A 20659-nucleotide genomic window follows, 5' to 3' on the forward strand; every position below is an offset into this window, starting at 1 on the left:
GGAGGGAGCTGCCCGAGTTGCCCCGAGGGAGGCGTGGAGCGGCCACGCACCCCCTGGGCGGGCTCCCAAGGCAGACAGCTTTGACTTTGGACAGGTGGCTCAGCCTGGCAGGTGGGGATGACAAGGGCGCGGCCGTGTGCAGGGTCACGTACGCCTGTGCCCTGGCCGCCCCGGCCCTCAGGCAGGTCCCTGAGCCTCTGCGCCTCTCTGCGCTGCCCTGTCCCCTGCAGAGGTCATGCAGAACTTCTCCAGCCGCCCCGAAGTCCAGCACAGGGCCATGCAGAGGCTCCTGAGGATGCCGGAAGATCAGCGAGGTAGAGCGCCCCTGCCCCTGCCGTCCTCCGGAGGCCCCGGCCCGCCGCCCACTCTCCCAGCTTCCCCTGAGGCCTGGCTATAGCCCCACGAGCGTCCACGGCGTCACCCCCTGCTTGGAACAGGCGCCTGGACTTCCTCCTGTGCCGCTTTCGCCCAGCAGAGAGGCGGGGGGCGGGGTGGCCTCCCCTCACGCGCTGTTCACGGGTGCTTAACAGACCCCCCCATCGCTGCCACCGTCTCCCCAGTCGGGTGTTTGAGGGGCTGCTGATTCTGTGGCATCGTAAACAATGTTATGCTGCCCGCCCCGGAGCACGTGTGTGTGCTCTGTGTGTTTCTGTAGGATAACTTCCTAGACGTGCAGGGTGTGCGTCCTTCACATTTTCATAGATACTGCAAATTGCCCTCCGTAGATGCACCAACTTACCTCTCAAGAGTGCCTGAGAGCACCTCTTCCCCCAACTTTCTCCATCAAGGAATAGTAATATTTTTAATTTTGCCAAAACATAAAATCTCTGCACTCAACCTCTGTCTCACCAGGCTGAAGATTACATTCATTCACTCATCCCCCCATCTGTCCATCCGTCTGTCCATCCATCCATCCACCCACCCACCCTTCCGTAGATGGTGGTCCCAGTGGCTGGGGCAGCAGGGACCACAGAGGCCCAGTGCCAGGCCTCTAATGAGGCAGCGGAGACCTCACCATGGCCATTTCCCTTTCCCTTCCTCTCCTTCCCCGGGACCCCGTCTGGAGCAAGGCTGTGGCCAGGATAGAGTCCGTGGGAAGGGATTCTGCCTTCCTGGAGAGTGAGGGAGGCTGCTGGGCCCCTTCCCAAGAGTGGCCTCAGCTGCCACCCCAGCCTCAGACAGCCTCGTTTGGAGACAGGCGAGCCACAGCTTGGCTTCCCTGGTGCCAGCACTTTTGTCCTTGTCATTCTTACCCAGAGGACACAGGCTGAGAGAGGTGAAGCAGCAGTAGGGAAAGGGCACAGCTGGGACTGGACCCTGGGCTGCCCGCCACTGCCTCCCACCCCCTCCCCAGCACAGTCCCTGGCCCAGAGCAATGTCGGAGGGACCCACAGATGTCCTCCCTCAGGGCAGTAACGGCCAAGGGCTCTGGAGTCAGACAGGCTGGGTTTGAAGCAAGGTCTCTCACCTCCCTGACCCTCAGTTTTCTCATCTGTCAAACGGGGGTTGCAATAAGGATCTACCCCGTAGAGCTGTTGGAACTAGGAGATCCCTACGGCAGACGCAGGCCGGTCGCCCACGATCACTGACTGATCGCGTCTGCTTGTCCACCCAGGGGCCCACACGTGATGCCCCCCGACTCCCAGCAGGCTCTGCTTCCCTGGTCTGGTCCAGGCCCCCCTCCCACCACCTGCCCCTGTGCCGAGTCTCACTCTGCCCGTCCTGCCAGGCCTGCCGTGGCCAGCGGAGCTGGTGGAGGTGTTGCTCACCATCATGAAGCAGCACAAGAGGACCCTGGACATACAGCTGTGTGCCTGCTCCCTGCTGCTGCGCACCCTGGGCCAAGGTGCGCTCCGCGCCGGGCCAGGGCAGGACCCCTGGGCCAAGGGGGGCTCTGGGCCAGGCCAGGGCAGGACCCCTGGGCCAAGGGGTGCAGCTGGAGTCTCCTGCCCCCACTCTCCCACGCCAGTTATTGCCTTCGCATGGGACCCTCTGTGTCCTGCTCTACCCACCCAACCCCACCCCGTGACAGGCAGGGCACAGCCAGGAGTCTGTAGACTGGGGCACCACCACCCAAGGCCGGCCTTTGATCTGCTCTGTGGCCGTGGACCAGCTCCTCCCCGCTCCGGCTGGTCTCCAGGCGTGAAACGAGGAGCTGGACATGGGGGTCCTGCAGTATGACCTCCCAGGCAGGCTGGGTGGGGTCCTAGGTGTGGGCTTCCAGGAGGGCAGCCGAGGAGGCAGCAGGACGGGCTGCCGCTGAGAGCGGGAGGGCCTGGGCTCCTCCCAGAGTCTTTGGGCCATTAAAGAAAAGCGTAAACATCTTTGATTTTTCAACTGGGAATAGTTCCTCGCCGCTCTAACTTTAACACTCAGGCTGAATCTCCACATAACGCTTTACGCTGCACGTGCTCACGGCCCGGGGGGGCCTTGGAAACCAGCCCTGCCCCGCAGAGCCACACAGGTCCCCCAGCCCTCCGTCCTCGCCTGGGCCACACGAGAAGCACGTGCGGGGACCTGCTGTCTGCCCCACCCGTGCTTCCTCCCCGCAACCTGCAATCCTCTTCCTTGGCCCGCACAGCGCTGGCGCAGGACCCGGCGGCCTCGGTGCCGAGCGGCGGCGGCCTCACTCCCGTGCTGCTGGGCCTCCTGCAGAGCCACCCCGGGGAGCAGCAGCTCCTGGTCACGGTCTACAGCCTGCTCACCATCGTCGCCAGCCAGGGTGGGTGCCGCCCCCAGTGGGCGCGGGGCGCAGGGGCAGGCGCGCCGGGCAGCTCCGAGGGCGCAGCTGCACTGCCCCCGGCTTGCACGCTCGCACTCACGTGTCCCACTGCCAACATGCGTGGGCACTGGCCAGGTGCCAGGCACCACCATGGGCTTCACGCCCTTGCTGCCCCTCCGGCCCCGCTCAGCCCCACTTCACAGAGGCCACAGCAGGCAGCTGGTCGAGGGACAGTGTCGGGGAGAGGGTCACCACCCAAGGGCTTTACACACGTTTACTCTCCTCCAACCACTCACCGGGTGGGCGTCGTTCTCTCCAAAGGGAAGCTGGGGCCCGAGGGAGCCCAGGGACCTCACCTGGAGCCCCGTGGCCCCAGCCCGCACTACAGTAACCAGATAATTTACCGTATTTCATTGACCCCACGCTGGGATGTGAAAAGGGCTGCCATGAATAGCCAGGTGTAAATTAGGAGCGTCTGGCAAATGACGTTAGGTCATCACCCCGAGGGAGACGACTTCCGTGGTCCCACCTTGGAAGGAAAGCTTCAGAGGCTGGTCCCAGCCCAGTGACAGGATGGGAGACACTGGAACGGTGGCCCAGGGGAGGGACCACATCCTTGTTCCCGGGTCCCACGCTGGGCACGACGCTGGCCTGGAGCAGGCACCCAGGGATGCAGAGGACGCCTGGGACCGCAGGGCTCACGGACAGTGAGGAGGGAGGTGGCCGCCAGGGAAGGCTTCCTTGAGGAGGGGTGCTCTGTGGTCCTGATTCCAGCCCCCCACCCCAGGACTGACCACAGACGAGCTGCAGAGGGCCGGGCTGTTTGAGCACATCCTGGAGCACCTGGGGGCCTTCCCCAGGAACAGGGACATCTGCATCAACGGCCTGCGTCTGCTCTGGACCCTGCTGGTGGACGGTGAGTGGGGCCCGGGGCGGGCCCCCCTCTCTCTGCTGCTCCCTTAAACACGTGAAAGCTGGGAGGAGAGGAGAAAGGCGGGGGGAGCACACAGGGAAGCCGCACCAGCAGAGGCAGGATGTGCTGTCCCGGGGAGAGGCGGGCTCGTGCTCTGACCCCCGGTGCCCCACCCGGGGAACCCTCCAGCTCGCACACATCATGGGATTTCCCAGGCAGTCCCTGGTGTCACAGGTTCGCCTGAGCACTGGGCAAACTATCCTGGTTTCTGATTCAGGAAGGGGGGCCCGCAGGCTGTATGACTCCCTCTCCAGGCCCCACTTGGCCCCCCAGCGCCTGGGCAGTCATTTCCCCAAGGAAAAGAGGGCTCCCAACCACGGAGCACCCTGCCCCCACCTGGCGTGCGGGATCCCGAGCCTCCCCTTGGGGGCGCGGCCATCCTACCCTCCAGATGTGCTAGCAGGCTGGCACCACCCTTTCCCCCATGTCCCCACCTCTGAAGACGGCTGACCTCTCCCCCCACAGCTTCTTCTGCTCTTGTCCTTGGTGGCAGGTGGGGGCGGGGGGGCACGCACACAGCAGGCACTTCTGCCCGCAGCAAGGAGCAGGTGTCCCCTCTTCCATCCCGTCCCATTCCAGCTGCCACCGTGAACAAGGCCCCCTTGGAGAAAGCCCCGGCCCTCATTGCTGACGTGCTGGCCACCTACCCGACGGACGCAGAGATGGCCGAAGCCGGCTGTGCGGTCCTGTGGCTGTTGTCCTTGCTGGGTGAGCGGCTGGGGCCCCAGGGCCAGAGGGGTGGCCCCGGACCCTCAAGACGAGGCGCGTGCCGGCTCCCCCGCAGGCTGCATAAAGGAGCAGCAGTTTGAAGAAGTGGCGGTCCTGTTCCTGCAGAGCATCCGGCTGCGCCAGGACCAAGTCCTGCTGGTGAACCACGCCTACCGGGGGCTGGCCAGCCTCGCGAAGGTGTCTGGTGAGCCCGGGGATGGCGGGGCTGCCATTAGGAGGCGGCGGCCGACTCCCCCAGGAACGCCTGCCGGCAGCCCACACACCAAAAACAAACACTCGAAAAGGGGACGGGAAACACCTACAGCCCCGTTGTGCAGGTGACACTATGGACCCCTTCTCTACACACACTCCTCACTGTTCGTGTAACCCTGTCCCGTGACTGCCTCCCCGCCACGCACAGGCCACGTGCGCGCAGGCTCTCCTCCAGCTCCCACCTCCACACGGAGCCTGGCTGTCCCTCCGCCCCCACCAGGCTCTGCACCCGACTGGGCACCACAGCCCCTCGTGGACACTTGGGGCCTGGAGCCCGGCCGAGGTTGCAGGCCCTGCGGGATCCCGCCATCAAACAGGATGGGGTGCGGAGGAGCTGGGCAAGGCCTGCACTCAGAGGTCCCCAGGCTGCAAGACAGTGTGGCGTCCTCTGCCAGCTGAGGCTCCTGGCACCCCAGGCGCTCTGGGCTCTCAATGTCCCCCCTCCCACCGCCCAGAGCTGGCGGCCCTGCAGGTGGTGATGCCCGAGGAGGGCAAGAGCGGCCTCGCCCTCATCCAGGAGACGTACCAGCTCCACAGGGACGACCCGGAGGTGGTGGAGAGCATCTGCATGCTGCTGGCCCGCCTGGCCTCCTACAGTGAGGACCCTCTGCCCTCGTCACGCCTCCCTGGGAGCCAGCCTTCAAGAGGCGGCCTGCTCGCGGCTGTTACTGACAGGGGGAAGGGCAGGAACCCTCCGTGCCAGGCACTGTGCTGGCGCGGGTGACGCCTGCTCCCGCGTCCGGGCGGCTCACGCGAAGCCTGGGAGGGGCTGCCTCGTCCCTGGCCTCAGGCGCCTCTGCTCTGCCCACAGAGGAGATCCTGTCTGAGATGGTGTCCAGCGGCATCCAGCCCCTGGTCGAGGAGATCCACGGGCGCTTCACCTCCAGCCTGGTGAGTGTCGGCGAGGCCGACCCGGCCAGACCCGGGTGCACAGAGTCCAGGGGTTGGACGAGAGGTGTGGGTGGAGGCGACCGGGACTGCTGCATGTGTGGTTTTAAGCGGCTCTCCCCGTGTCACCCCTCATCCACAATGGGGCCGAAGTCAGCCCTGAAGGGAAGGGGAATGAGATGTCTTCAAAGAAAAGCGGATTAAGTAACAGAAATAACTAGTCGTGGACCCAGAGACCATTCGTGAAAACAGCTGACCTACTTTTTTCCTTCCAGGAGCTGGTGTCGTATGCACACAGCGTGCTCCAGGGCCTGCAGGAGGCCTCCCAGTCCACCTCCCAGAGTGGGCAGTGGGCCCAGCCCCAGGCGGCCACCCGGGGCCACAGGGCCTCTCCTTAGGGGTGGGGGTCAGGGAGAGATGTCCCCCAGGACCAGCTGTGGGACACAGCGGTGCTCTCAGACACTGCGCCTCCACGAGCTCCAGCTCAAGTAAAAAGCTGTTTATGTCACACGACATCCTTGGTGGGTCTGGACTTTTCGTACAGGCGTCGGGGCTCAGTAGCACCCGGGGCATCACTCCAGTAAGTGCAACTGGCCGCTCCCGTCCTCAGAAAGCCCCCCACACCTGGGTCGCGCAGAGAGGGCTGCGGGCCACCCACAGTCAGCAGGTCCGTCCTAGGCGGGAGGTGCCTACCTCCAGGGACCACTGCTGTCACCGCGCTGGGCAGCCCGTGCGCCCCTCGCCGACGGTGGGCTCCGACCTGGAGTTTAAACTTGGCGGGTGTGCGTGGTGGTGGTGGGGGCAGTGGGTGAGAAAGGAACCACAGGAAAGTCCTCGATGAGGTCGCCGCTGGGCTGCCTGCAGCTGCGTGGTCCAGGCCTAGTCCAAGGAGTTCTTCTCTCTCGGTCTCCCAAGGCAACAAGGGAAAGGGGCCTCCCCAGAGGCAGGTGCCACAGCCCGGGGGAGAACTGGGTGCTTCTGGCCCCAGGACCCAGGGAAGCCCTGGGGACAGCCCCTCCTCTCATCCCTGTGTGCTGCCCGCCCCCGTGTGCGGGGATGAGTCTCAGATGCCACAACTAGACGGAGGAAGCTCTGCGCAGCAGCACGCATGCCTGTGCCCCGCCGCCGCGGCTCCGGGGAGACTCCATCTGTCCCGTGACTTGGTCACAGCTACCCAGGGCCCTGGGAGCGGCACAGGGCAGGCTCTTGCTAGGCATTGTCACTGCAGACGTCGGGGGCCAGGGGCCTCCTGTCTCGGGAGACGTTCTCCCACTCCTTCTTCACCAGGACATACAGCCTCATCGCCGCCTGCGCATCCTGAATCTGGGGGACACAGAGCGTCACCACGACTGTCCCGCGGGTGAGAAGCACAGCCACATACGTGCCAGCCCACCCCACAGTCCCCGAGTCCTGGTGCCAGACATGGCGAGTGAAGAAAACTAACGAGCGTGGCGGCCCAGCGACATGGCCCTCGCCGCGCTTCCTTGCCCCAGTTCACGGAAGGAAGGAACCCAAAGAAGGGAAGGGATGAGCGTGCTGCCTCGTGGGTGCCCCAGACACCACAGAGCGAGGAGGCGGGTGGGAGGGACGGCAGGCCTGAGCTTGATGCCGGGCTGTGGGCCAGTGGCCTCACATGTGGTCCTGAGGGCCTGCAGTCCAGACGGGGGCCTTTCTCTCTGACTACAGAAAACTAGTAGCTTCCTGGTGCTAAGTGTTAGGTAACTGTCACCATTTAGAATTTCATCAACACTCTGCAGGCCCGCTGTGCCAGGTCATTTATCATGGACCAGGAGCCTCTGAAAACAGAAGCCACCCAAGGCCACTGTGTCTGCCATCAGGTGACACGGCACCTCGCCCATGAGGTCGAGCACGGCCCCCATGCTGAGGACCGTCACCCAGGACACACTCACCGAACAATGCTCCGCCTGCTGCACCCGGATCCCCAGGACCTTCTCGGCAAGCAGCTTCAGAGACGGCCGCCCGCTCTGCCAGGGGAGGCCAGCGCTCAGCCACGCGGGGTGGGGGTGGGGCTCTGCCTGGGCAGGACGGTTGCCTGCTGAGCCCCACCCCAAGTGACCTTCCGCACCCCTCCCACTGGAAGTGTCCGCGGCCCTGTGGCTGGTGACCCCCGGGTCAGCCCACAGAGGAGGACCAGGAAAGGACCCTGCACCTGTGCCTCCCAGCCTCAGGCCCCCCCCCCGCTCATTTCAAGGGGCAGCTCTGCCTCTGGAACACGCACGATGGCAGCTGGTTACTCGCAGTCGAGGGTCCGATCACAGACGTCCGACAGTGGAACCCGTGTGCCCTCAGTGACACCAACTTTAAGGCTGGCGTTTCGCAGAACGCCTTTTCTTGTAAGATTCTTTAGTTTTTTGTATTTTTTTAATGCTGTCTAATTCTTCTCCTGATTCTTTCCTCCCTCCCTCCCGCCCTCCCTTCCTTTCTTATTTATTTACTGCTTGCCGAAGGAGTTAAGGAGTCTTAGTTCCAGGGACTGAAGCCAGTCCCTGGGCAGTGGAAGTGCCGAGTCCTAACCACTTGACCCCCAGAGAACTCCCTCCTTTTAATTTTAAAGGTTAAAAGAAGAAACCAAACCAAACCAAACCCAAACCCCTTTAACCAGTAAGCCAGCCTCCAGGGACCAGAACCGATCACATGAACCAAGAAACTGCACTACAGAGTCTAGTGGTTCCACGTACCTTCACTTGGGTCCTGAAGGGCTTGTACTTCTGAGTGTCCCGGATCTTCTTCTTCGGGTGACCCAGAAACAGCGCCTGGAGGAGGAAAACACGACAGGCGCCCCTTTCTCAACTTCCAACATGTAACGCGTGAACACGCACAGATAAAATAAGGCACTGATGGGAGCCTGAACTTCTGAGGGGAACTTATCACGGGAGAAAGGTGATGCCTTGACAGGAAGAACCACGTGGATGAAAACGCAGCCTTGAAACCAGGGAAGCTGGGACACAGTCGCCAAGGAGCCAGCAGCCCATGTGCTCTGTATACTGAGTGGGTGTCACGCACACAGGAAGTCAGGGATGAAACGGGTCCTCTCACGACCTCAGGACAGGCCCCAGGAGAGGCTGAGATGCAGGTCTTCCCAGGTGACCCGGGGCGGAGAGGGTGCTGGGAGGACACACGAGCTACCAGGGCCTCCGAGGTGAGAACATTTATGATAAAATGCATTTCAGTGAACAGAGGACTTGTTGATTTTAACAGTGCAAAGTTTATTTTTAAAGGCATCTAGGACCACCTTTTATGAGTCCTTCAAAGCTTGGCGGCCTCCAGGCTTCCAGGGACACCGTCTGAAAAGCTCCAGGGACGCCATCTGAAAAGCTCCAGGCCCAGGAAGGACAGTCTCCGACCCTGCCTGCCCCAAGCTTCTCATCCCCACAGGCGGGTCAGCTCTCCCTGAGGGGCAGGGGCTCGGGAAGGGGACCTGCCGAGCTGGCTGCCGCCTGAGGTGCTGGCCGTCACAGGCCGGCCTGGGACGCAGGGACTGCCCAGTGGCTTCAAGGGAACAGGCACCGGGAAGGCTCCCTGACAGGAGGGACTCTGCCCTGAGAGGAGCAGCGGCCCACGGGCACGGGAGGGCAGCAGAGGCCGTGCCCGGCTGTCTACACAGGTGTGCGGGACCCGCTCTGCCAAGCAGACCCCGTGGGCGCATCACCCAAATCACGAAGCCAGTGTGACCACCTCAGACACCATGTGACACAAAAGGTGCCCCAAGCCGGTACCTTCAGGTCGTTGTGCAGTGCGTGTCCCACCAGAATCCGGCCCTTCAGCAGGTCTGCCACCTCCTTCTGCACAACTTCAAACTCTTCTCCTGGAAACAAAACGAACACGTGGTTTTCAGTGACACGTAAATTGTTGCCATGCTGAGGGAGAGGCCCCGGCAGGCAGGTCACCCACTCAGGAGGGTGACGCCAAGGCCGAGGGGCCGTCCCAGCACCCCCCACCCCCACTGGGGAGAAGCGGGGGGGGGCACGCTCACTGCCACCTGAACCTGACAGTGAGAAACCAGGGCAGGGGGACGACGTCTTCCCAGCTGGAGACAAAGACGAGGCGGGGTGACCCTCGCCACACGGCGAGAAGCTGGGGTCTAGCCCCCCGGCTCCAGAGGCGGCTCTGCTTGCTTTTTCTGAGCGGACGCCTCGGGGCCACCCCTGGCCCTCAGGCCCAAAGGGAAGGGCTGCAGCAACCGCGCTTGTGCCTGCGACTCTGCCCGCCCCCGATCCAAGCGGGACCGGCAAAGCTGCCCTGTGGGCTGTGGTCCAGAGAACCCGAGCGGTGCGGAGGGCAGAGACCACGCAGCCAGAGGAAGACCCAGCCGCGGCCTCACGCCCCTGCTCCCAGGACCTCTGCAGGCCCCAAACCCAGGGCCTCCCAGCTGCCTCTCTGCCCTCCCCCGCTCAGCCTGTCCATCGGCAAACCCTACAGACTCCGCGTCCAGGCTGTGTCCCGAGCTGGGCCACCACGCGTCGCCTTGTACAACCAGCTCCCTGACCGAGGTCACTGAGGACAAGCTCAACACCCCTCCCCCGCCCCCGCCCAGGCCTCTCGCTGCTCACCGCTCCCCACAGCTTCCAAACCCCCGCGAAGGCCCAGGAGACCCTCCAGCCTCTCCAACTCTCCACCTCCCTGACCCCTTCCCCCCCCACAGCGGCCTCCTTCCTCTGACACCCTCTCCATCCAGGAACACTGCACTGGTCTTAAGGCTGAGTGGCCATGTGGCAGCGAGGCCAACACAGAAGGGCTCGGGAGCCTCTGAGCCCCCCGCCCAGGAGGCAGGATGAGCACCGGGCTCTCGCTGTGGACGTGCCCGCGCTGAGGCCACCCACCTTGTGCCAGGTGCTCAGGCCGGATCCCGCTCACCGCCGTCCTGTAGTCGGTCACCGGCTGGGTTGGCTTCACGTACTTGTCATAAACGCACTTCCCGTGCTGGTTGACCAGGGACACGCGGGCCACGATGCTCTCTTCCCCCTTGGGACCCACGCCCACCATCTCACAGTCCACGGCTAAGGCTTTAGTCAGGCTGGAGGGGAACCAAGGCTCCAGTTTAACCCACGCGCAGCACCCGGGAAACGGCACCACCGCTCAGCAACGTGACAGGACGAGTCTCAGCCAGACACCAAGAGGCGCCTGCCCAGCTCGATGGGAGGAGAGGGAAGGGGTCCCTTCCTGCAGACTCCCCCCGCCGCCGAGGCTGAGCACACCCCACAGCCCTGCCCCGCGTACCCGCTGAAAGCGCACTCCTTCACCAGCGTGAGGCTGCTCTCGCTCTGACCCAGCCGTTTCCTCGCGATCCGGGCTGCCTCCGGGCCCATCGCTGCCTCGATGTCTGCCGGATCAACATCATCAAACCAGATGTCTTCCCTGGGAGGCAGAGGGGAGAACACGCTGAGCGCGTGGGCGAGCGGGGCTGCGCGCAGGGCGGTCTGGCCCCGGGTGCCCGGCGCCGCCCGCCGCCCCTGCTGTTGTGATCATCTTGGCACTTCCCTCTTTAATCAAAAAACACACTCATCAGCCAACACTTAGGAACCACAGAGCCACACAGTGTACAAAACAGAAATACGCCCCCCCACACCTACTCAGGTGTGCCGGCTGCCAAGGTTTTCTTCTCAATTATAAAACTAACAGTTCAGTTATCAAACGTTTAAGAACCTCAGATAAGCAGGATGACTGTAGAACACAGACGCAGAGCACCCCCCCCACCCCCCGTGCCAAGCCCTGCAGACGTGGACGCCCAGGCAGCGATGGCCCGACGGGCGGCTGTGCCTTGTGAATGCGGCTTTCAGGCTCAGCTTCCATGGCATTTCCTCAGACGGCCTCCTGAGCTCACTGACTGGACACGCTCCTCTGGCCCTCTGCCCCCACAAGCTTCTCCCTCGCTGGATTTACCCCGATCACATGGAGGGAATTACTGAGGTAATTTCAGTGCGTCGTCTGTCCCCCTCAAGATGGAGGGACCTGTCGTGACTGCTGTTTCCAGAGAGCACGCCAAGCACAGTGGCGCGTGGCAGGCACTCAAACTGTTCTCTCCTGAAACCTTCAGCGACTGTGTCCTCAATCCCAAGCGACACACAGCCCGACTGATGCACCAACACGCCCCTCTCCCAGCTGGGCGTCCGGAGGCGGCACAGACCCCTGGTCCTCCCCGTGTAAGGACACCACAGGGTCTGCTGAGGAGCCACCAGGCACGGGGCCAGCACGCTGCGCCTCACAGGCCCGCCGCAGGCGACCAGCCCGAGGCTCTGGGCATGCCAGGAACTAGCCCCAAACCATCCGACTAGCAAGACTCGGGAATCAGTTTCAAACTTGGGTCTTTGTGGCTTTGGTGCGCCTTCATTCCACAAATCTTTGCTGGGGGGCCCCACGTGCCAAGCCCCAATCCAGGCCCCAGAGACACAGCAGCTATGAAACAGCTCTGCCTCCCTATGCCTACGTCCTACGGGAAAGAAACACTCAGCAAAGAAACCCACGGCACCAGGGGAAGGTAAGGGAGGGGCCCCCTGCCTCGGCATCCTTAAGGTGACAGGCCTTAGGCGCCGTGACCTGGCTCTTGGCCAGAAGGCTGACGAGGCCACGCAGGTCACCAGGGCCACCCCAGCCCGCGGGTACTCACTCGGTGGGCAGGGCGGGAGGCAGGGTGGCAGTCGCCTCCTCGACTTTCCGCTTCTTATGTTTGATGCCCACCCGTTCTGGAGAAATGTCACCTTCGGTCCTTCTCTTGGCCCCTTTCTCGCTGCGCTGTGCCCGTAGCCTCCTGTTCGTCAGAGACCCTGAGGGCATGGAACCCCTGGTGGCCTTGGGGTCTGTGTTTTCTGTCCCCGTCTTATTTATCTTTGCTTTATCTGAGATCACTTTTCTGTTTTCTTGGACACTTTGCGACTGCTTTTTGGAATCCGTCTGAGAGAGGACAAGAAGCTCTCCTGGGGCCTGTGGTTTCTGTTTCAGCAGCTAATGGAAGCCAAAATAAAACACGTGACACATTTTACTTTGGAAATCACGCACTAGGGATTGAAAAAGCTTATACATGTACGTGCCTGTAAAAGCAACCTGTTTCCACATTTATAGTTCTATTAGAGTTAATTCCTTCACGGCTCAGGCCAACAAGCCAGTGCACGGCAGCCACCTCCTTGATCAGATATCTTGGTTTGCTACTGCTGTGCGGGTCTCGTGTCCAATAAGAGGTGGCTGGAAAAGGGCCGGCAGCCGCACCCCTGCTCTCCTGCATGGAGCCCAGCCTCCTCTTGTGTGCAAGTCCCCAGCCTGGCCATTCTTAACACGGTTCAGACTCTGCTAAGTGGCCATCAGCTGAGCGCTGAGGCAGGTTTCTACTTTCCTGTCCCCATAAAACTTAAAAAACACAAAATCCCACTCTCTTGTATGAATTAGAGAAAATGCAAGGTTTTTGCCACAGTAAATAGCTCTCTGCTTGATTAACTTTACTTTCTTGAGAAAAAGAGGCAGAGTTACAGTGCAAGAAGTCAGAGACCCCTGCGCTTGCCCGAGGGAATTTCATCAGTCCGTGTGTCAAGACTAGGGAATGATCGGGACTCCACCCTAAGATGCCTGGCTGCGGCAGGATGCTCAGAAGCGCTTCTCTGTTCTTGCTCTCCTCACTCTGAGGCTCTGTAACAGACTTCAGGAACTCAGAAGAGCCTCTGAAGGTCAGCAGTAGCAAACAGCACCAACTCACAGCCCGCAGTGTGAATATGCACCAGTCTGCCATCTGCTAGCTCCTTGTGACCCTGGGCTGAGTTCCATAAACTCTGCCTTAATCTCAACTAGAAAATCACGATAACAAAGCAGTTAACTCCAACGGAGGTGGAGAGAATTTACGAGCAAAGTAGGTGGAGACAGCATTTAGCAGACAGTAATCGGTAAGGAACCTGTAAGTAGTGTCGGTCACTGATGCTGAGAAAAGCAGTAGGTACAACGTGGCATTACGAGCAGGGACTTGGGCGTCTGACCCCTGGTTCTGCTCACCTGGCTGCAATCCTGGACACTTTATTTAACCTTTGTGACCCAGCTCCTCGTCTGTAAAACGGAGATCATGAAGGACTTTACCTCAGAGTCGGTATCGGGTTAAATAAGACGTATTGGGACTTCCCTGGTGGCGCAGTGGTTAAGATTCCGCGCTCCCAACGCAGGGGGGCTGGGCTCCATCCCTGGTCAGAAAACTGGATCCCACGTGCACGCCACAACTAAGAGCTCGCATGCTACACCTAAGGAGCCCGCGAGCTGCAACTAAGACCCGGCATAACCAAATACATACATAAACGTTAAAAGAAACAAAGAGCACCTATAGTTCATCCGGCGGCGGCTGTCAGCGCTCACCTACTCACGCTCCACATCACCGCCAGACCCTCTGCATCGGGCTCCCGCCCTTCTCGGCGCACGAGCTCGCCCCCCGCCCCCCGCCCCCCGGCCCGGCCCGGCTGCGCATCCGCGGGGCGCCCGCGGCCTCACCCGCTGCAGCGCCTTCCAGTTCCGGGAGAAGCCCTCCGGCGCCTTCGGGGGAAGCGGCGCGACCGCACGGGAGCCGTCCCCCGGCGTCCCGCCGGCCCCCCGCGCTCTGTGCCTCCAGGACCTTGTCTTTCCGCGTCTCTTCCGCTTCGGCTTGCGGCCGAGCCCGGGCTCAGGCGCGGGGCTGCGCGCGGCGCGCTCGGGGGCCAGCACCCTCGCCTCCGCCATGCGGGCAGCGTCCAGGCCCCGCGCCCACCCACGGCGGCGCCGCGGCCCCGCAGCCGGACCCTGCCCGCCGAACACAGGCCCCGGCAAACCCCGCGCTCCCCGGCCAACACCGCTCTCCCCGGCCCGGCGGACCGCCGCAGCCGCGACCCCGGAAGCCGTCCCGCGCGCCTTGCGCGTGCGCGCCGGTCCCCGGACGTGCTCGTCTCTCCCGGCCGGCTGGAAACCGGGCCTCCGCCTCTGGTTCCGCACGGCCGGGAGCAGGGCGGGGCTCTTGGGCCTCCAAGGAAAAGGATTGCCACCCCGACGAGAGGCGTCCGCGGTCGGCGGCCTCGGGTCGTATTGGAGTAAGCCCGGGATCCCCCCCGAGAGCCGTCGGGGGCCGAGAAACTCGAGCGCCGGAAGGGGACGGGGGGCCGCCATCGGTGTAGCACGCGGCCGGGCAGGCAGGGCGCGGGGCAGGCGGCCGCCAGGGGGCGCTGGGCGGCTGGGCCTGGGATCGGCGGGGCGGGGACGGGGCGGGGCAGGGCTGGGAGTTGGGCGTGGCTGGGAGGGGCGGGGCGGGGCCGGGGCGGGCACATCGCGGCTTCCCCACGCGCGGGGAAACGGAGGCCCGCGGAGCGCGGGGAGGCCCGCAGGTCGCACAGCCTGCTTGCCCAGGGCCGTGGTGCCGCAGCGGCCGACAACAGTAATAAAGCGCTGTAACAAGCGTCGTTTTCCATCATGGCACTTGGCGGCCGCGGTGATAAGTCACCCGCCCTCCGCGCCTGGCTCGGGCAGGACTGGGTCAGTGACACTGGACGTGCGTGGGGGCCTCCAGGGAAACACAGATGATGAAGGGTCGTGGTAGAGACTGGGGAGGGTAAGGCTACCGACACGATGCAGGACGCGCAGAGAATTGGAAATTTCAGAAAAAGAATAATTTTTACTATAAAAAGCAATTTTTAGTATAGATGTGTCCCACATAATAGCTGCGATATTGGGGACGTAGTTACACCACAAAAAAAAAATTCCACTGTTTATCTGAAATTTAAATTTCACGGCTGTCCTGATTTTTAGTTTTTAAATGTGGCACCCCTCCCCTGGGGGCACTTAGATGCTGCCACGAGGGAGGCCACATTCGAGCTGAAGCTGGAGTGCGAGGCTCAGGGGTGAGAGGGAGCAGCTGCAAAGCATTGGACGTATTTGAGAGATGGCTGGGGGAGCGGGTGGGGCTGAAGGTCTGCGAGCACCGAGCGGAGGGCTGGGGAGGCAGGCAGAAGGCGGGTGCCACCAGCCTGGTTCTGTGCAGGCACAGGCCAGGCAATAGCGAGAGTGAGGGAATGACAGGGACAGGTGGAGAAAGGCAGCAGGTGTGGTGGTGCCTCAGCCAGGGGGATCCACCGTCACACAGACGGGAGATGAATCCCAGCCCCCAGCCCCGATCCCCCAGCCCCGCGCCCTGCTCGTGCTCCGAGGCGCAGGACGGGTGGCCCTGCTCTGGGCCAAGCCCCCGCCCAGCACAAGGCCAGGTCTCGGCAGGAGGAGCCTCAGGCCGCCCAGCCCTATGGCCCCTGCCCTGGGAGGAAGTGCCCACGAGTAAACACAGCCTCGTCCTCCAGCCGCGGGTCTGTTGCATTCCACGCCGGCCAGCGTGCCGCTACCACAGCCCTCTCCCTCCCTGGGCCAGCCTGAGGATGAGTGAGCTTTGCTGCCAGGCGAGATGCGTGCGGGGGGCGCTCCTGTCTGTGCTCTTCCTCCTGGGCTGCTGGGGACGCCCCGATTTCTGGCAGGTGGGTGGATCCGAGGGCTGCGGTGCTGGGGGAGCCCGGGAGCTGGGAGTCCAAGCCCGTCTGGGTGCAGAGGGCGGGTCCCTGGGGAAGAGGGGCTGGCCACAGCCCTGGGGCAGAGTGGGAGGAAATCCGAACTTGGGGTTCAGGGGATGAAGTGGGCTCGCTGGAGCGGGGTTGGCCTCGGTTCTGTCCACCCACCTGTGGACGGGTGGACACTGTCTGCACCGGTGTGAGCGGCTTGCGCCCCCTCCATCCCGGCCCCGTCTCCCTCCCTCTCCCTCCTGCTTGCTCCTTGCCTTGTCCCTCCCCCACCCCGTCTCCCTGTCTCCCCTCACCCGTCCTTTCTTCCACAGCAGTTTCTTCAGGCTTTGAAGCCAGAGGAAGTGACTGCTTACTTTGGCCCTGAAGCTGCCTCCGAAGGTACTTGTCCTGGCGTCTTCCTTGCAAGGGAAGTTTCTCAGAGCCTCTGGGGGGCATCTCACCATTGAATCAGGGACTCAGCATTTTGGTGGCTCTGCTGGGAGGACGTCAGAGCCGCTGCGGTCACCCCTGTTAATTAATTCTGTTACTTCCTGCCAAGTTGATAAAAACTGGTCTGGGTGTTCTGGGCCCAGCTGGGGTTCTGACCCCAGGATTCTGCTCAATGTCTCAAGGGAATGGTCACTAATTAGCTGGTCTTTTCCACTCCTGGGCCTCCCTTGGGCTGACCGACTCTCAGGAACTCTTGCAATTTCTGGCCAGGATGTAAACATTTATCTTTTCTGTGAGAAAGAGATGGGCATTGGGTCAAGCTCCAGCCAGAGCCTCTTCCTGTCGCTCGTGGGCTGTGTCTATGGACTTGGGTGCCAGCCCCCTTTCTGAGTAGGGCCGTTTGATCCAAAGGCTGGTGGGACCAGAGGCAGAGTGGGCTAGTGGTCAGGGCAGAGAGAATTAGGGGTGCCCCGCTCATGCCTGACTTCTCCGTGGTCGGGGCCAAATGCACGCTGAGTGATGCCTGCGGCCGTGCTGGCGGGGGGCTGTGCTGGAGGGCCAGCTGGGGTCAACCGTGGGGTTCCCCCGGGAGGACCCGCAGGGCCAAGCGGGGGGAGTGAGGGGCCTCCTGTCTCCCACAGCGCCCCGATTCGACGTGGCCCCGCTCACCTGCGTCTGTGAGGCTGAGGCCAAGGCCGAGGCCAGGCGCCGGGGGCCGCCCTGCAGGGCCCCACGCTGCTCCCTGGCAGCCCTGGGGTGGCTCTTCTCCTTCAACTTCCGGCCGGAGCTGGGCGTCCTCGCTGCCTCCTTCACCAGCGCGCATGCGGTCAATGCCTCCCTCTGGCTGCTGCGGGGGCCCCCCCACCCCTGCCTCACGGGGGGCCGCGTCCTGCTGCCCTTGGGCGCAGCGGCCAGGCTCACCTACTGCTCGGGCCTTGTGGTGAGTGGGCGCCCGGGCCGGCGTTGGGTGGAGGTTGTGCTGGGGTGGCTGGGGGGACCCCAGGGGGCAAAGCTGTCCCCCAGCCCCCACCACACAAACAAATGCAAGAGTGACACCACTTAGATCTTAGCCTGACTCTGACCCCATGGGAGCCTGTTCCTTGGAGGCTCAGAAAAGCAAGCTGAGTTTCCCCAGGCCACCCAGCTAGCAGGTGGCAGAGATGGGCGCAAGCCCGGGCGACAGGGGACGGAAAGAGGGTGGGCTTTGCAGTCAGACCTGTGCGTTCAGACTCCAGCTCTGCCCCTTCGTACAGACGACCTTGGACCAGTCACTCCACAGGACATCAGTGTCGCCACTGATGGGAATTCCCTGGTGGACCAGTAGGTTAGGACTTGGCGATTTCACTGTGGGGGCCCGGGGTTCGACCCCTGGTCAGGAACTAAGATCCCACAAGCTGCGAGGCCAAAAAAACAAAGAAAGAAAGAAAGAAATGGTGAAGGCAGCACCAGCCTCTTGGGTATTTTCGGGGACTGGTGTCACACATTGTCACAATGGGTCACTCAACGAGCCAGAGTCATTTCTATCACTCTCCCCCCCACCCCCGTTCCGGGGTCGGGAGGCCCAGCCTGGGCCTGGACAGGTGCCACTCAGGGCCCACGTGGGGACAAGCAGTGCTGTTCATTAGCACAGGCCTACCTAGTCCCTCTAGATGCCCCCATTCTTGTGCTCGTGGGGCCCCACCCCGGTCCTCGCAGGCCCTGCAGACTGGGGCCTGAAGGCCGTGTGCATGGTGGGGAACGGGAGTGTGGCCGTGGGGGTCTGGCCGCACGTGGCAGGCAGTGAGCACAGCCCCAGAGGGCGTGGGTCCCCCGTCCCCCGCTCTCCCACACAGATGGGCTCTTGGACCTTGGACTTGGGGAGGAGCCCTTGGGAGAGGGCCCAGGGCAAGTCCATGCCTGGTGCTGTGACGGCCCAGAGAGGCCCTTCCCTGCGTGGCGGAGGGGGCTGTGTGTACCAGGCTGCTCTCTCTCCTCCAGGAGGGCGACATTCTGGTGGGTGCAGACAGGTTCTACATCCAGCCGTTGAAGAGGCAGCACCGGGAGCTGGTGCCTCCCTGGGGTGGTGCCCAGCCCCACCTGATCCACAGGACCACCCCCAGGGCCCCCACTGCTCCAGGTACAGCTCCTGGTGGTGGGGGGCGGGGAGGGCAGAGCTGCCGGCAAGGATAGCTCTAGGGGAGGGACCAGCTCTCCTGATGCCTGGGGGCTGTGCAGAAGGACCCAGCTCCACCAGCCACCTTCGTTAGCCTGCAGGGGAGTGCCCAGCTCACAGGGCAGGCCAGGGGAGCATGTGGCCACCAGCTGTGCCCCCTGACCAACTGCTTGATGGACAGGTAGACCTCTGCCTCCGAACAGCGACTCACAGTTTACAAAGCATGTTCACAGACCAGCACCTTGGAGCCTCGGGCACTAGGCTGATAGTTCCGATGCTGCAGATGGGAACCCAGAGGCTTGAAGAAGGGAAGGGGCCGCTGCAGGCCTACACGATGGCTGCAGGGCACGGCCAGGACTAGGGCCGGCTCTGCTGCTCCGGCCCCCCCAGGCTGCGTCCAGCTGCAAGCAGGGTGGTGTCCTGGGCTTTTCTTGCCATCTTGGGGTGACCAGAAGGATGTAAAAGCTACACCGTAGTTCCTCCTAGGCCTTGCGCTGCCCTGAATGCCCAGTCAGCGATGGGATCCAGGCCCGAGGGGTGGAATGAAGTGTCTCCACGTGAGACGGCCATGCTCCTGAGACCCGGCCGCCTCTCTCCTGGAAGCTGGCTGAGCTGTCAGTTCTAACAGTCACAACACAAGTGACATGCGAGAGGTTGGGACCTCTCGCCCCTGAGAGCGTTTACTCCCAGGAGTGGGGAGGACTGACACGTCCTGAAGCAGGGCCTGGGTGTCTGAGGGAGTGAAACCATGGGCGCTGAAAGGCCAGCTCCAGGGAGGGCCAGAGCAGACCCGCTCACTCAACATAGAGAACAAGCTGTGGTCACCAGACGGGAGGGATACGTTAGGAATTGGGATTAACAGATACACACAACTATATATAAAATAGACAGCCAACAAGGACCTACTCTGTAGCACAGGGAACTCTACTCAAGACTTTGTAATAACCTGGGACTTCCCAGGCGGTCCAGTGGCTAAGACTCTGTGCTTCCACCACAGGGAGTGGGCGTTCAACCCCCCGTTGGGGAACTAAGATCCCACAAGCCATGGAGCATGGCCGAAATAAAAAAATAAAGATTTTGTAATAACCTATATGGGAAAAGAATCTGAAAAAGAATATATGTATATAAAATATTGAATGTGTGTATAGCTGAATCACTTTGCTGTGCACCTGAAAATAAGACAACATTGTAAATCAACTATACTTCAATAAATAAGTAAATAAATGAACCAAATGCTTAGCACAGTACTGATTTAAAAAAAAAAAAGAGGAGCTGTTCTCTCCGTCTCCCTGTGCCGGAGGCAGGCCCCCCTCGCTCCCCACATGCCCCGTGAGAAAGCTGAGGGTTAGGGTCAGGCCCCCTGACTCCCTCATCACCACAGTAAGTGGCACAACAGGGTTCCTGCCGCTACATCTTCAAGCCCAGGGGCACAGGGTGATGGAGAGCCCTGGCCGTGGGAGCCTTGGGGGCCATGGGGGCTGTGCGGGCCGTGAGGTCAGAGCCACGTCTCACCTGCTCTCTAGGACCCTGGCTCTCGGCCCTGCCCCCTCCCTCTCCAGGCCGCCCCCCTGCCCCTCGCCTCTGGAGACGGGCTGCCGGCAGCGTCCTGCACCTGGAGCTGCTGGTGGCGGTAGGCCCCGACGTCCACCAGGCTCACCAGGAGGACACGGAGCGCTACGTGCTCACCAACCTCAACATGGTGAGTGCTCGCGTGGGGAGCGGGCTCTGTGGGTGGCGCTGACCCAGGAGAGGGCTCAGGGCTCTGGTGGGGCAGTGGCTGTCCTCGGAAACCACAGCCGGCCCTTCCTCGGGTGCCTCTGGACGCAGCATCCCGTACTCGGGGCTTGTGCCAACGGTCCGTGGGCTGGCTCATCTGATGGGTGTGAACCTGAGGCTGGGGTCACACTTGGGGCTCAGGGCTCTGCGGTGGGGGGACCTGTGATCTGTTCTTATCTTCCTCCCCACCCACTGGGAAGTGCAACCCCCAGCCTCTTGCTACTTGG

The 20659-nt window shown here is 62.5% G+C and overlaps 3 protein-coding genes across 7 annotated transcripts in view; 2 read left to right on the forward strand and 1 right to left on the reverse strand.

The window, feature by feature from the left end:
- STKLD1 (serine/threonine kinase like domain containing 1) overlaps nucleotides 1–5962 on the forward strand; it is a 20373-nt gene extending 14411 nt beyond the window's left edge. The window contains exons 13-22 of the mRNA XM_057719876.1: nucleotides 231–314; nucleotides 1730–1846; nucleotides 2582–2726; nucleotides 2951–2969; nucleotides 3527–3638; nucleotides 4275–4403; nucleotides 4480–4608; nucleotides 5132–5272; nucleotides 5488–5591; nucleotides 5840–5962. Coding sequence (XP_057575859.1) covers nucleotides 231–314; nucleotides 1730–1846; nucleotides 2582–2726; nucleotides 2951–2969; nucleotides 3527–3638; nucleotides 4275–4403; nucleotides 4480–4608; nucleotides 5132–5272; nucleotides 5488–5591; nucleotides 5840–5962 — 1103 coding nt within the window. The remainder of the gene's footprint in view (nucleotides 1–230; nucleotides 315–1729; nucleotides 1847–2581; nucleotides 2727–2950; nucleotides 2970–3526; nucleotides 3639–4274; nucleotides 4404–4479; nucleotides 4609–5131; nucleotides 5273–5487; nucleotides 5592–5839) is intronic.
- Nucleotides 1–14419, reverse strand: part of REXO4 (REX4 homolog, 3'-5' exonuclease) — a 25864-nt gene extending 11445 nt beyond the window's left edge. For 2 of the 5 annotated variants that reach the window (XM_057724193.1, XM_057724192.1), the window contains exons 1-8: nucleotides 14040–14419; nucleotides 12190–12524; nucleotides 10803–10940; nucleotides 10406–10599; nucleotides 9302–9390; nucleotides 8264–8338; nucleotides 7475–7600; nucleotides 4343–6887 (exon numbers count right to left, since the gene is read on the reverse strand). In XM_057724193.1, the coding sequence (XP_057580176.1) occupies nucleotides 6774–6887; nucleotides 7475–7600; nucleotides 8264–8338; nucleotides 9302–9390; nucleotides 10406–10599; nucleotides 10803–10940; nucleotides 12190–12524; nucleotides 14040–14264 (1296 nt within the window). In that variant the 5' untranslated portion in view covers nucleotides 14265–14419 and the 3' untranslated portion in view covers nucleotides 4343–6773. Of the gene's footprint in view, nucleotides 1–2058; nucleotides 6888–7474; nucleotides 7601–8263; nucleotides 8339–9301; nucleotides 9391–10405; nucleotides 10600–10802; nucleotides 10941–12189; nucleotides 12525–14039 lie in introns of those variants that run through there. The other 3 variants (XM_057724194.1, XM_057724196.1, XM_057724195.1) reach the window with 3 other exon arrangements.
- The window catches only part of ADAMTS13 (ADAM metallopeptidase with thrombospondin type 1 motif 13), a 32531-nt gene continuing 26134 nt past the window's right edge, over nucleotides 14263–20659 (forward strand). Inside the window, 7 exon segments of the mRNA XM_057719878.1 lie at nucleotides 14263–14608; nucleotides 15358–15412; nucleotides 15725–15862; nucleotides 15864–15899; nucleotides 15931–16033; nucleotides 16387–16453; nucleotides 20180–20355. Of these exon segments, the coding sequence (XP_057575861.1) occupies nucleotides 14263–14608; nucleotides 15358–15412; nucleotides 15725–15862; nucleotides 15864–15899; nucleotides 15931–16033; nucleotides 16387–16453; nucleotides 20180–20355 (921 nt within the window).

This window comes from Hippopotamus amphibius, chromosome 2 (genome assembly GCF_030028045.1).
Source record: "Hippopotamus amphibius kiboko isolate mHipAmp2 chromosome 2, mHipAmp2.hap2, whole genome shotgun sequence".
NCBI classification, from domain to species: domain Eukaryota; kingdom Metazoa; phylum Chordata; class Mammalia; order Artiodactyla; family Hippopotamidae; genus Hippopotamus; species Hippopotamus amphibius.